We start from the raw sequence: 16,788 nt of genomic DNA, 5'->3' as shown, positions 1-16,788 counted from the left end.
AAAAAAAAAAAAGTGTTTACTGAAAGTATGTCAGCATAAAGCTTTCCCCATTGATTTCTAGTTCTCTGATTCCATGACACCCTTTAAATTTTTCGAGCCAACCCAAACTTGCTTTGAAGGTGGAATCTTCATTTAATTTTGTATTAAAAATATTGCTTTGTCACACAATAATGGACCAGATATTGGCTGTCCGGACGATCGTTTTTGAATGAACCACATAAAAATACACTCTTCGGCTTCTTCATTTCTTGATTTCTTCATAACCTTACGCTCTGAGCTTCCATATTCTGAAATTAAAGAATCAGTAAACTTCATAATTTTTTCACTTTACTTTTTATATCCGAGATCGTTGATGTTCCAACACCGTATTTATTTGACAAAAAATGTCTTAAGACACCGCTTTATAAAGCATTGATTATATATTATTTATCTTTTAATGATAATACAACACGTTTCCTTTTCCATATTGGTTATATTAAAATAAATATTTAAATCGCGATCAAATATTCAAGAAACAAATGTCTTTTGAGTATTGAATTTTGAAGACAACTGACTCATTTCTTAGTATTATTTTAGAATTTTTATGTTATACATTTTTGAATCGTGCTCCATTTTATGTTATGCCATCACGAACATAAACATTTGAAAGCAATTTCAATTCTAATGCAAAGCAGCAAAACAGTAAAATTTGTATGTAACAATCCGGATAATTGAGGTTCTACTGTATATAAACCTTTCCCTCGATTTACGCAGTACTTTTTAATGAAGTTTCATTTTGACAATATTTATGTATATATTTTAAAATACGCGCATGTTATTATATGTTATTTGCATCATCTGCATATGTATTAAGAGTAGAAGACTTATAAGTAGGTATTGAAGAAGATAACATTGGAATTGAAGAATTGTTTACCGATTATGAATTACTAATTCATAATCGGTAAACAATTCTTCAATTCCAATGTTATGTTCGGATAGTATTAAATATCCGAACCAAAAGATGATTTCACCTTATTAATATTAACGGGATATTAAATATGCTTTGATTGTTAAGTTATATAGTTCAGATATGTGGTTTATTTTGAAAATTAATCTAGAATCAGTACTTATTGATTATACGGGCGCATCCGAGCATCGAGTAAACACGCTTATACTAACGGTAATTAGATTATTAGTCACATTGCGATCGACCAAAAGACAATTTTTGCCATGAAAATCACGAATACGGAATATTTGGCACTCGAGTTCTCGTTAATATGATAGTTATCGTTAGTATGATGGACTTTTCGGCTGTCAGATGTTCCGTTATAGAGATTTTAGTGACTTGGGCGAGCGCTTTGTGACCGATAATCACCGAACCTATACTAACACATATGTACATAAAACTACAAGGCAGTTACATGAATGGCCTTTAGGTGTCGCAAACAGTTTTAGTAAAGTGACAGTACCGCAACCAGAGGTTGACGGTACATCGAACAATATCGTTATAAATCGAAAACACATGTCCCAAGTAATTTTATTATACATTCCTAAACAATTATTTGATATTCAATATATCGGAGAAATATTCTACTATTAATGTAGTGTAAAATCCAGGGCTGTGGTGTCGGAGTTGTGTAGTCAGAGCATCTCAAGCGGAGTCGTAAAAAATCAACCAACTCGGATCACTCTTCATTGTTTTCTTTAATTAATAGTATTACAGTATATGTCAACTGTAGTCTCCAATTTTATTGAAGAAAATCCACTAATAAATTTAAATTTAATAATTTCTTCATAAAAATCTTGATTTTAAATTACAATATGAACAAAATCGTTGAATTGCAGGTATTTTGATGCTTTTTGGCCAAAACCGATTGTTTCTTCCCTCTCATATTTTTACATACCTCCTTTCACTTACGATTACAATTCAGGAAAAAATTTGCCTCTTATCCGATCGTTTTCATACTTTGCCATATTGCTCATTTTGGTCATCAATATAAGTAAATGGATCCTCCGCCATTACGATGGTGCAAAAATATCGTGTAAGACGCGTTTGATATCTGCCCGGCGAGATAGTCGTTGACGTTTATCCATCGTTTGTTTATTAGTTTTACACATAGATGGCGGTAGTAAAATAAAATTATTGTTTTTATTTAAAATAATAATTTTATATACAAATTATAGAAGAGGTACATATTTTTTTAAAAAACTTTTTGTTTATTCTCATTTTTATTAAAAGTTTTATATGATATTAGTTTTAACTCTCAATTTTCATATATACACTATTAATGTACTTACTTTTTATTTAGACTTATTTCATTACCAATAATTCAATAAATTGGTTTACATATCATTTTTTAATGATTTTTTTAATTCCTTTGTTTTTTCTATATTTAGAAAATCGCTCTTATTTTTATTATTACCAAAAATTTTATACATTGGCAATAAAAGTCGATTTTACTAAAATCGTTCAAATTGGAGTCGGAGTCGGTAAATTTTGATCAGACTTCACAGCCCTGTTGAAAACTATTATGAATATACATATGTAATGGGATAAAGGCAATAAATAATATAAGGAATCGATTGTAGTCAATGATTTTATTTGATATTTTTGTCAATATTGTGAACATATAAACATTTAATAGTTTAAAATTACATTTATTTAATGAAAATATATGTTATATAAAATTTTTTTATTACAATTAAATCTTTGTTGATTATATTCTTCAGTTTATGGACCTCGGATCAACCAATAATTCATTATTTCCGTATATATTTTTTCATTTTAATCTTTATATTACATATAATATATAATATAATTTTACATTGTATATGTGTAATGTATATTTTTAAATATTTTTTTAGTAATAGACTTTAAGACAACATGTTCAGTACATTTATTCAGGTTGTAAACAATTATAATTAATGGTTATCACCGATCGAAGCATTCTCTATGAACGATTACGATGTGATAAAATCAATTGAATGTCTCTATTGAGCAATGTAATAACAACGTAATGAAACGACAACACTACCAATGACAATTGAACGTTTTCAGAATGAAATAAAGTCGATTATAAACATTTAACACCAATTTCAAAATTAGTAAGTTAAGTGAATATTCAAAATTTTACATTTATTGAATTTATACGTACATACATAGAAAAAGATTCCCAACGACAAATAGTACAATCACAATAGTTGATATTGTAATTATAAGTGTTATTATATTACCGATATATATGTAGAATAATTAAGGCATAACCTTTTTAGTCAAGAAAGTATGATTACGTTAATATAGCAAGCTCATAAGATTACAAAAATCATATACACTTTAATAATATAGACAAATGTCTTCCACTATAAATGCCCTGCAAAGCATGTACGTGACATTCTTCTGACAAAATTATGAATTTCGATAGATAGTGAGTACATCTAGTACATTTTTATAATTGACTCTTCATTGAAGAGCCGCTGCCATTTATGAAAAGTTATATCTGATTAATGTCACGTACAGGACAGTTCACTTTCACGGACAGCAGAGATGTATAGGTACATACAAATAGACGAATGAACAGTTTTTAAATATTTTAACATAGTAATTTTTTTTATATTATTTTAATTAACGTTTAAATATATTTATACATATTATAATATCTGTTACATTGCATATAATGAAATTGTAATGATTGAAATTACAAATTTTGTTGGTAATTCGACTTTGACACGACATTTTCAGTGTCGAGTCGAATATAATATGCCAGAATAAATTTATGACATCAGTATTTTAATAATATTTCAATAAGGCAAAGGTTAATAAGGTGTTTTTAAATATTATACACACTTACAAATAATTAGGTAAATCGATAATATACACATATAATGTAAAGTTTAGATACAATGTAAGAAATCACTACAGCTAGGCCGTGTAATTCAGACATACATACATAAATTGTGTAATTTAAAACAGCAAATATTTCTTTTATATAGTTTTTTCAAGTACTTTTTAATACATGCAGGATTAAATATTCAATAAAATTTGAAAATGAGATCTTTGATCAAGAAAATTTACAAATATATGTTATTGCTTTTTTCTTTATAATGTATATCATCCATATTTAACATTAACAGCTTATTTGCATCAGTGAATTTATGTAAGTATGAATTATATTTCAAATACTTTTTTATACAAAATGCGTGGTAATAATTTCTCTAGATCGTTCTTTTTTTCTACTGTAACAAATCAATATAAAAAAGTATACTCTGGGTGATTCAATATTCATATTCGGCAAACGGACTACTAGTCATATATGAACTAGTCACAGGACAACCGGTCGCTCTTGATGGGTCACACGTGATCACCCGTCACACTAAAACTGGTCACGAGAAAACTGGTCACACCCTAAAATCGGTCACGAAAAAACTGGTCACACCCTAAAATCGGTCACGAGAAAACTGGTTGACCGATTTTAGGGTATGACCAGTTTTCTCGTGACCAGTTTTAGTGTGACGGCTGATCACGTGTGACCGATCTAGAGCGACCGGTTGTCCTGTGACCGGTGTACATTTGAATAGTAATCACCGAACCTCATATACATCACCATAAATATACTATTATATATGTCACTTCAAATAAATAAACTGTTTGAATTAAATGATCAATCAAAATAAATTTTATGTATATAAAATATATTTATCTTAGGGTATGCCACATAGCTGTAGCTTTCCTCGGTTGTTGGATCATTTGATTCCAATGTAAACTCTCTTGATCTGATTCTGTTGCACCTACACAGCACCAACCGATAGCTTGATTTCCACTAGAAACACACACCTAAAATCATAGTGGTATTAATGGAATTGACAGAATGAATCGATTATTTCATTTCGAATATCAGAGGTTCAATTAACTTACTTCAATAGCAGCATCTTGTAAGTTGCTGGAAGATAGACTGAAAGACAGTGCTTCGTTCCACACTGGTTCCGTAGTATCTTTACAAATTGCCGTTTTCTTCTTCTTGACTCGTTTACCCGATACAACTAAGTATACTTTTACAAATGGATCTGCAACACATGAAAACCTGTATTATGTTGTTTTGATGAGAATTTCAAAATTAACAAATCATGTCATTTTAGTCTACCTAGCGTGTCTTTGCTTTCATGGCCCGGTGTAAGTAAATTTCGAGCTTTCAGTACTACGACGGTCAATCTTTCAGCTGATGGGAGATAGCTTAGAGATAACATCAATTCTTGCAGTTCTTCAGGTGGTCTTTTCTGGCGACTTATTTCTCCCCAAACTTCAACCCCACCGGCTACACTCAATCCTTCCAAAGCAACTCGGACTTCACCGGTGACCTCATTGCGAGAATATCTACGATAGTTTCATTTTCATTCACAATCTATATTATATTCATTATGAAAAATATACATAAATCTAATGTATAATTTCGAAAGAGATTTTGTATGTAAGTATATAAATATGTAATGTTGGTTGGTAACATCGAAAACAAATCGAAGTTTCTATGACGATGCGATATATATTTTTTTCGATTTAAATAAATTTAATAATAATGAAAACCTATAAAGCAAATTTTATAAAATATAGAGTGAAAAAAGAAAAAGTTATAGGCGTTTAACATTGATGCTTTCTTGAAGGGTGTTAATGGATACCTTTGAGGAAGATGATTTATAATTTTCGTTGTTATTTTGTGTTATATGCATTAGCAGTTTGCTATATAAATAAATAAAATAAATAAATTAAACAATTGAAATCTGACATGGCGAAAAGTGAGAAGAAGCTAAAAAAACGCTGGATAAACGTCAGGGAGAAGTTCGAGGGAGTATTTTCAAACGTGCCCAGTACGATTTTTTTTCACCATCGTAATGGCGGATGACACTTCCACTTATATTGATGGCAAAGTATGAAAACGAGCAAATAGTGGCGGATGACACTTTCACTTATATTGATGGAAAAGTATGAAACTGAGCAAAATGGCAAAGTATGAAAACGATCGGATAAGATCCAAAATTTTTACTGAATTATAATCATAAGGCAAGGTAAGAAGAGGGAAGTAAAAGTAATAAATAATACGTAAAAAAACAAATGAATATTTACTATTAGATTCGCCATGTTTAATCTGTTTATATTACAAATACTGAGCGAAGCTGGGTAAAACAACTAGTATACAATATATATATAAAAAATGAAGGGATGTATGTACATGTGGGTATGTGGCGAGTGCATCGACAAGTATGGAGTTTCAAAAAACAAATTTTAGCATTATCAAGATTTATTATTTTGTTTTCCATTCCGATAACGATTTCGGTTCCGACTTCAGTTTCGACTTCGGTTCCAACTTTAGTTACGATTACGACGACAATTGTTGTTGTTTGTTATTATTATTATACGTATAACTATTTTAATTCATGTATCAATTCCTTTTCCGAAACCACCATTATTCAATGAATTAACCTTTTTAAAAATGAATTTGATGATTTCCTTAAAATAAATGGGTTTTTGTAGTTCTTCCTTTTCTTAATTGTTTTTTTTTTATTCTATTTTGAGTTCTATATATTTATTTTCGTTTTTTTTTGATTTTTTTAAAATCTTATTTGATATTTTGAATTTTTGTATATATGTATGTACTTAATGTATTGGTTATGGGTCCATTGGTTGGGTCCATTGGTTGGGTCCATGCCTTAATGCCTTATTGGCTATAAATAATGCCGCCTTTCGTAAGTATTCTTAAATCTATATATAAAAAGACAGACAGACATAAAAAATCAATGTCTGTCTGTCTGTCACGTATGCGTTCCTATACCATTCAACCGATTGCGATGAAACTTACATGAGTTCTTGTGTGCATGCTTGCGATGGTTTCTGTAAAAAAACCGCCCATAAACGGGAACGGGAATTGTACATATGCACTATTGTGGCATTGCAACGCATGCCGAGTTCAGCTAGTTTACAATAAAAAATAAACATTTACCTGTCGTAATCGTAAACCTGCAATAGCAACGTCTTTTCTGACAGGTCATCGTGAGACACTGGAAACTTAAAGTGTTGATCGAAAAAGGGGTTTGGATCATTGTGATGGATCGAAGTTTGACGAGCACGATTATCAACTTCTGGCAGCAGCATGAGTCGAACGTATGGATCAGTAAAGCCTTCTTGATCACTCCCAGCTAAGTCGTGAGCTATAAAACAACATTTTATATTTTTTTTAGTATAATAATAAAAAAACAAATGAGGAAAATAAAAAAATATTACCTTCAATCAAATGCACGGTCAAATCAGACCTATCAAAATCATATTTGAGCCTCATATGAAGTCGACCTAGCGATGTACTATGACTTAAATTATCCGGTAATCCTAAAAATAAAGGACCCTCTCGCTTTGTATACAAATCTGGCTGCAAAGTGCCCAAGGGACTTGCCGGTGGAATTGAATTGGAACCCTCAACTATCGAGTTGCTTCTATCGATTCTACAACGATTTTTAAATCATAGATCAAACGTTATATATGTACAAAAAGGAAGTACAGTCAATAAATAATACAAAATACCTAGGTGGAATGAGCAACGGTGATAAGCATCGGGGAGCCCGTGGACTCGATGGAGTTTCAGACACGAGCGAGGCTAATGAAGCGAGTGAACCATGACTGGGAACAAATCCTGGTGGTGCTGCTCTCGCATCGAAAGATGCTGCTCTCAATGGAGATGGAGATCGCCCTCCACTCGCTCCTATTAAAGGCCCTTCCAATACGCTCCTACCATCGGGTCCGAATGCTCGGATCTGAGGTGACGAGCCTCGGTGTCCCTGCTATTACAATATGATATATGTATATTATGTCGGTGCGGTGCAAGCGCTCGACAATCACCAGACAGACTGAACGACAGATAAACTGGATGGCAGCTTTAAACGCAATTCTCGTCTTCTCGAATGATAGATTGCACATCAGATGATGAGTGCAATCTATCATTCGAGAAGACGAGAATTGCGTTTAAAGCTGCCATCCAGTTTAGCTGTCGTTCAGTCTGTCTGGTGATTGTCGAGCGCTTGCACCAAACCCATATTATGTATGTATATTTAGATTTCAAAGATGGTGTATGGTTTTAATATACCGTTCGAGATGCACTGCTTTCAAGACTGCTTTGAGATGAGATGGACGGGGTCCTGGCCAATCGAGCAGCATGAGGTCGGTGTGGATCCGGTACCATTCCAACTCCTCCCACAGGAATAGGTTGCGATTCCTTCGGTACATTGAACTCCTAGAATGGTACAAAGACTTTATATTGTTACGTACGCCGCGGATTGAGCGAATTGCACTTAGACCAACGGATATCTGTTATCGGATTAACTAAATGCATGCACTTACTTCCAAAGATTATATCTGGACTCTAAGTGCATTTAGGCTAAACAATGACCGTTATTAGTTATTTCTCAGAATCGGTACGGGAAGACCCAATGTCTTGGAAATACATATCCGAATACGTGACTATACAACAGGTAAACAGATTAGGCGTCCTGAGAGATCTACCCTTTATAAGGCGGTACGTAGGCGATATAATTCATTCTGGACTTAGCCGTGACACTGCGTGTATCTCCTGAATCATCAATAAATGCTGTGAAACGACTGTTGGCCTTTTACTTGGATCCTCCACCCACCCCGACGCAACAATATTATTGAAATCGTCATCGATTCGTGGTCGTCTATTATATACTGAATACTCACAATATAAGTAGATACAAATTATTTTTATGGAAAGTCATAAATACATACACAAAGCCAGGGAAGAACCGTTCTGGCAAGTCTCTGCTGTACACGTTTTACTATTTTAAATTAATACTTTGATAAGAATTTTAATTTGTAATGAAACAATGTTGTGTGCGTTATATAAAATTGATTCAAGGGTAAATTTAATGCAGGGGTGGCTCGTGATTTTAAAATGAGAAGGCTAAATCTACCCCCCCTACATATTTATTTTTTTTTCAAAAAAATGAACTTAATATATTTTTAGTAACATTTTATGCTAGGAAGATGACTTTTTTTAACAAATTATCGACTCCGTTCATTGTGTTATAAAAAAGCAAAACATGATTGATAAAAAATGGGTACGATTTAACTGCACATTGAGAAAAATATGTTTGTGCGTTAAAAATTTGCATTATTTTCGGTGCATTAAACAATCTCGTATTGTGCATCGAACAAAATATTTTGGCATTATAAAGTGACCATTAAACAAAAATATGAAACGATCGTTCGAAAAAATAGATTTTACCATTAGAATAGATACAAAAAGTGACAACGTTGCAGCGGAACACTGCTATTGACAATTGTCAACTGTCAAAAGTGTTTACTTTTGTTCCTCACTAGTGAAATGTAATCTTAAATAAATAAAACCAATCCTAAATTAACCAAACCATAAATAAATAAAACCTAACCAAACGTTGGTTAGATTAGGTTTTAATGCACATTTCATCCACTATTTAAGTAGCAAATATTTTTTTCAATGATCAAAGTAAACTTTCTAATGCAATCTGTATCCGTCATTTAGAAATGCACACAATTTTTTTGTAATGTACAGAAACTATTTTTAATGTACAATTTTTTTTTAAATGCACATTTATTTTATAAAATGGACGTTTAAATTGTTCCCATAAAAAATATTTAATGATAAAAATGAAGACTTGATTATGATTGGATACACTGTTCGACAAATGACGACTTTTTTTGGTTCAGAAACGAGATATAACTTTTCTTATAGATCTATGCCCAATGAACACGAATCTGGTAATAAAAAAATGTTGATTGGCTCGAGATTCGGAGATATATTTGTTTTTTAAATCGTGCGATTTTTCTATATCTTTGTGTTTTTCGGTCGATGTCTCAAAATCTGTCAATTTCCTGTTCAAAATGAATATTGGAATCTATAGTAACTATCTATAGAAAAGTCATATCTCGTCTCTGAACCATTTTTCGTGTCGAACAGTGATATTAAACAAACCTTGCAAAATATGTTTGAAACGTCGACAAACGTTAACGGTGTCGTATATTTTTCGAATCGAATCGAGAATATAAACGACCGGAGCACACGTATTCTACCCCAAAGAGAGCTTTACACGGCGAACTAAAATCGACCTTCCGAATACGGCAATACGGCTCTTTTCTCTTTACCTCCACTGACCGATCAAACAGACCACTTGCTAGTAGCTTACCAGAGTAGCAAGAAAACTGACGCTGGTGACCACGGGACCGTGGCAGGTAGGCGACTGCCCCAAGCTTCATTACGAATCGGTTCTGTTCACTCCATATTGTTCGTGTAATGATGAATGCGACACGATAGGGAGCAGTATAAATAAAATTCTTGAATCTTTACTATCAATCAATTAAATTGAATCACCGAAAATATACTTTTTTTATTAGGATAAATATGTGTGGGCACTGCCCCAGTTGCCGATTTAATGTTAATATATGTTTATAAATACATGCACGTGAAATGTACTATTATCAAATTTTCACAAGCGAAACGTAGCAAAACAAAACGTTCTGTTTTCGACACGGAAACAAACAAGAGGCACGGTACGATTGACAAATAATACCGTTTGAATGTTTCGGGTAAATAAACCCTTATTTTTGTCTCAAAAAAACCTCTTTGTTGTACACATGTGTGACACAGGCGGAAATAAACACTCGTTCAATTAATGATATAAAAATAGAATGGAGAAAAATTAATTCCTGTTATTGTATTATTATTAAATTTTATAAAAAAAAGTGTTTTCAATTTGACAATTGATTTTTTAGTATATATACATATATACATACATAAATAAAAAATGGAAATGTTGAAACAAAAGTATATTTAATATGTTTGTGAGAAGAAAGTTTTCTTTGAAGCTCTGTAAATTTTCGCGTTAGTCGTTTGTTTTCCTTATTTCGACAAAATGAAGCTTTCAAGTAAATTATAAACGTGTAAAAGAATTTTTAAGGGCCGAAATAAAATTCCATAATTAATTAGAGCTGTGTATTTTTTTACCGCGCGCGTTAATGTGGTATTCTAAAAGTACCTTCACCCTTTGCAAATTATGCAAATTAAACTCGACAAAATTTAGTTAAATAATAATTATTGTTTAAACCTTTCAGGGAAAATATTCCCTATGTACACGTAGCGACATTTTTGTTTGTAAATGAAAAATGTTTCCGTCAAATACTTTTAAGAAACAAACTTTCAAGGCTCTTTTACAAGCTTCTCGAACTCGGATAACTTATTTAAATTATAAATTAGGTTTACAGAAAGTGACTCGATAAATAAGCACGCATCTCGTCCGCGAAGTAAGCTGTATCACAATTGATTTTTTTTTTATGTATTGGATACTTTTGTATTGTTATACAAACATACAAATATGTACATACAACGTTGTACAATTGTACATATAACGTTGACGAGTGAAACTCCCTTGAGATTTTCTATTCGTACTGTTCCATTACCGGTACTTCACTTGGGAAAAGGAATAACTTTGGAGCTCACTAATTTTCCAAAAATAAAAGCAAAATACAGCTATTCACATTTAGCAATAACGATGATAAAATCCCCTTTTCCTCGTGTATATTATTTCAGCAAGATTGTGATGATTTTGGATTTATTAATTAATTATAATAGCGGATTTATAGTTAATTATTTTTTTTAGTTACATAATTTTAGTATTCTATTCCGAGTATGAAATAAATTAGTTTTTAATATTATATAAATATGTAAAATAAAAACTTCATTGCGTTTAAAAAAATGATCTGTTTTCTTTTTATTATCAAAACAAAAATATAATATAAACTCGCCGAAGTTCAAAATATTAGAATACTCATTTTGTTATAATAAAATATAAGTATATTTTGTTTTCAATACAAAAACAAAATATAGTATTCATAGCGCTTTATAAAATGATTGTAAATATTTTTAATCAATTTTAATATTATATTAAGTTTATTTTATATTTAGAAAATTAATTATGTGTTCAGAAAAATAAGGCGCATACAATATATTATATCTGACTAGACATTAATGCATCTCGTAAGATAATTGTGTATCCATGAAAATTTAATTTGTTTTTATTAAAATTAGACAGGACAGTAATGCATCTTGTAAGTTATATTGAGATTTGAATAATAATTTTATTAGAATTTCATTTGTTTCTATGAAAATTTAATTTGTTTTTATGAAAATTTCATTTGGTTTTATTAAAATTTCATTTGTTTTTATTAAAATTAGACAGGACAGTAATGCATCTTGTAAGTTATATTGAGATTTGAATAATAATTTTATTAAAATTTCATTTGTTTTTATTAAAATTGGATAGGACAGTAATGCATCTTGTAAGTTATATTGAGATTTGAATAATAATTTTATTAAAATTTCATTTGTTTCTATGAAAATTTAATTTGTTTTTATGAAAATTTCATTTGGTTTTATTAAAATTTCATTTGATTTTATTAAAATTTCACTAAGTTTTTGGTTAGATTATAGAAAAACATGTGCTGCCTTAGAATTTTTTTTAAATGACATCTTACAAGAGATCAATTGGGCGTTAATATTTATGCACATATATATGTACATAATATATACTTATTGGCATTGACATTAATATATTTATATATGGCATTGACATTAATATATTACATTGGCATTGACATTAATATATTTTCCATTTTGTTGTAAGAAAAGACTTTTGTTTATTTAGTTATATAAATTATTTTAAATAGAAAATTCTTGTAGACATCTGGTAACTGGAGTTAAATAATATTTCTATAGTATTATACATATAACATATGAAAATAGGAAAACAACGAATACAAATTCAAGCATGTGCAGATTGATTACTAGACTTTTAGAACATTCACTAGAAATCGTGCAAATACATTTGAATTTATACCGAGGCGGAGAAGCTATTAAAGTTTTGTGTTGACTCAAAAGTCTTCACAGTTCAGAATACATTTTCAACTATGATTTGGGAGTTGTTGACAATATTATAACATTACAGAGTTCACAATATGTATGTACATGTTGATTGGGGAAAGCATACCTCTCCGAGGCTGTCGGTGGAGCTGGTGGTGGGTCCGCTGGAGGCCGAGCAGGAGCGCTCCCTTGCCGCCCTGGCCCAGCCGTCTAGGCGGCGGTGCGCCACTCGGCACCCCGCCGGCCCTGCGCCCCCCCCGTTGCCGCTCATCCCCCGCACATACCCCTCGCCCTCGTCCTCACACTTACTGCCTCCACCCGCCACCACTTGTCTGTTTACTGGAGCGGTCTCGCCGCTGCAAAATGAGGATCTGCTCCTACTATTCGTACAAAGCGCGCGCTTATCGTCTGTTTGCACTCACCGCTCGCACATACTATCCATCGTACTCGTACTCGGATTCGTGTTCGTACCACCCCTATCGAATCTCTATGCGAAATAGCTCAATTCTGCATAATGCTATCAGCGCACCCAGACGTGTCCGACTGCTCGTAATGGATCGACGACACTTTCAGATGCTACCTATGTAATTTAGTTCAATGTTAATAAAACAATGGTAGGTACTGTCAACCCTCCTATAACGCGGTAGATCAGCCCAGTAAAAAGGCGCAAGGAAAAATTGAAAATATAGAGGGCCGTTATATTCTGTATCACGATTTTTTACAAGTTCATTATTTTTCTTTTCCATACATATTTTTTTTACATTTTCTTGTTATAGGAATGTTGACTATACTCTTACGAAGATTTGCATACGTGTGAAGCTCTGTTGTGTGTGCATGCAATATCGTATACTAGTGTTGTGCCCTTTGATGTCAACGGGTCGCTTCGGAAAGGAATTGATTCACGAATTAAAATAAAGTTATATATAAATATAGTGTAAGGTAATTTATAGGCGCGCGCGTATTAATGCGCCGTTCACCCATTGGAAATGATGAATGCATGTGTGCACGCTCCCACGCAGCGCATCTGACGATGACATCACCCGTCGCTTGGCCTGACGTCGCTCGGTGCTCAATATCAGGAGCACATTTCAGACACCTAACGCCAGATCCCCAATTCCCTGTACTGGTATACGCGTCTGCTATACACCCAAATACCCACATACATACATACATACATTGCGTCCGCTTTTATATATATTATAATAATTGTCTAATGCGTGTCCACGTGCGTGCATGGTGAGTGTACAAGGTACACCATGTTCCGTCTCTATTTCTCCCCTTGGAATCGTAAATCGTGGAAAGAGACGTGGCATAGTGTGGGCTTTGCGCATGTCACTGTACAAGTACTACCTCACCATGCTCCGTCTCTTTATCCCCTTGGAATCGTGGTAAGACATTATAATATTTAAAATTTAATCAATGTCTTTGAAAAAAAAATCGTATTTTTAATTTATTCTTTTGTTTATGTCGGTCGATCATTATGGCGGCTTCATTTGATCCGAATTGCGATATTTTACCAAATCCGCAAGTATGTGCACACATGCCAATAGTTTAATAATTTTTATTTTAAAGTAAAAGCCATCTATATATGTATGTATGTATAGATTTGTCTACAACCTATTTAAAACATTGTAATAATGTTTTGCTATCACATTTTGTTGTATTTGAACTTTTTGATATAAAAATCGATGGCTATTTTTCAGTGGATTGTTAATTTATCTTTTATGAAAATGACCTGGTTCAACCGAACGAAATTCAATATTCAAAAAAGATAAAACCGTGATTACTTTATTTCTAATTCGGTCCCACTGAGCACGATTTTGAAATTTATTCATTTAGGTACAATTTTCAACTCAAAAACGAGTTAGAACTAAAAATTTCGTAATTATACACTTGAAAATGAGTTTTTTCTTTCATTTATCATATGATATGAAGAATTTACATATGTATGTAAATCATCCAGATTAGCAAAAAATTGAGATGTATTTTAATTTCGTGTTTTTTTGTGCCTATTTGGAATACATATTCTTGATCAGTTTGTTAGAATTATGTACATATTATATAGAATTATAGAGCAGATTCTACATAAATAAAATACATGTTTGCTATCAATAACAACTTGATATGAGGCTTGTAAAAAGGCATTAAAGAAAAGGTAGAATGTACATAAAACGTTGTATTTGTAATGCAAAATGAATAAATTTTCGCTATCGGGATTCAAAATTCGAAAAAAAAAATGCTTGTGTTTTTATCGTTCATTAAAAATATTATATTTTCAGCGCACATATTTTTTCATTATTTGCTCATCGAAAATTTGCCTCCGCCCGGTTTTTTCGCATTTTGATTAAAATTATTGGCCGCCGGCGAAAAATGTGGAGGTCGAACAATATCGGTTAACCGGGGGAGTGCTCTCATTATCCGGATGTTACGTCATCACATACATACATATTAATATCTCTTATCTAAATCGGAAAATAGAGAAAATCTTGCCATAATTCGAATGTCACCGTTCGATTTTAAATACACGGTGGGTCTTGAGGAGAAACTCGTAGCGACAAGTGGCCGCTTTGAATCGAAAATAGCCCACTCAAAGGTCCTTTCTGAAAAAGTAATGAAGCAATCACAATTTCAACTAGTTTTGTCGACTACTGTATTGCCCAAAGGTGTAGAACCGACCTGAGGTTTATTCGGTCAATTCATTAAAAATATATAGACATACATATATGAGGAGTGTGGAACGACTATGGAGAACTAGGGAGCAGGTGAGCTTTCAGAAATTGGATAAAGTGACCGTAGCTTTTAAACCATAAATACAAACTTTTGAGCTTAAAGTCACCTTGTTTGGGTCGGTTTCCTCAATGTAACAAGAGAAATTATTTTGTATTTAAAAACATGGATAGAGCCGAGACTCATCCAGCGTCTTTTCTTTGTTAAAAATTGAAAGTTTCCGTAACCTTAATATCTGCAAATTTATTTATTTGATTTTGTTTATTTAGTACTAGTGGTTTCACCCGGCTTTATCATATATATCATATATATAAAGACGGTAATCTGTGTGTGTGTGTGTGTGTGTGGGTGTGTATGTGTGTGTGTGTCCTAACTCTCGCCGAACATAATGAATGAATCGATAAAAATTGATAAATTCATTTTTCGACGAGACGACTTTGTCGCGACTCGAACCGATCACCCCAAATAGCCTGAATATGGTTACACGACAATTGGTGTATGGTTACACGACAAGTCCAAAAGGTTCAACGACAAAATGTATCCGAAAATTAGTGCACTGACAAAATGTACCCGCGACAAAATGTTCACGCGACAAAATGTCCACAGAAATAATGTTCAAGCGACAAAATGTTCAAAAATCCTAAATTTTCCTATTTTAATGGAAAAAGTAACTTTTTATTGTATTATATTTATCGATGTATATGGTACTTTTTATCGTATAGATTGCGGATGTTATTAAATTAGTATAAATTACAAGTGTTCTCAACCGCACCAACATATTCTTATTTAAATTGAACAATTACATTTTAAGCGAATGTCATTGTGACTCATTGAATATCATTTTAAGATGTCATTGAATTAGTTTAAATGTTAGGGGTTTTTCAATTTTCTTTATTTCAAATGAATAATTTACTTTTTATCGTATACATCGCGGGCGTTATTAAATTAGTATAAATGACAGGTGTTCTCAACCGTATCCAATATTTACTTATTTAAATTGAAAAAAAAAAAAATTCTAAGCGTATGAGTTGCAGATTACATTGAATTAGTTTATATGGCAGGGCTTCTTCCATTAAAATAGGAAAATTTAGGATTTTTGAACATTTTGTCGCTTGAACATTATTTCCGTGGACATTTT

General features: G+C 32.2%; 1 protein-coding gene across 1 annotated transcript; it reads right to left on the bottom strand.

Annotated features, from left to right (window-relative positions):
• Positions 1–4,672: 4,672 nt before the first annotated feature.
• Sytbeta (Synaptotagmin beta) lies at positions 4,673–8,240 on the bottom strand. The gene is made up of 7 exons (XM_077440768.1): positions 8,100–8,240; positions 7,541–7,797; positions 7,247–7,461; positions 6,966–7,173; positions 5,118–5,347; positions 4,892–5,040; positions 4,673–4,810 (listed from the first exon to the last, which is right to left on the bottom strand). Exons 1-7 carry the CDS (start codon positions 8,193–8,195, stop codon positions 4,673–4,675), a joined length of 1,293 nt encoding a protein of 430 aa, XP_077296894.1. The 5' UTR covers positions 8,196–8,240.
• Positions 8,241–16,788: the final 8,548 nt, after the last annotated feature.

The sequence above is a fragment of the Arctopsyche grandis genome, chromosome 11 (genome assembly GCF_051622035.1).
Source record: "Arctopsyche grandis isolate Sample6627 chromosome 11, ASM5162203v2, whole genome shotgun sequence".
Taxonomy (NCBI): domain Eukaryota; kingdom Metazoa; phylum Arthropoda; class Insecta; order Trichoptera; family Hydropsychidae; genus Arctopsyche; species Arctopsyche grandis.
This window is presented reverse-complemented; position numbering and strand designations above follow the sequence as displayed.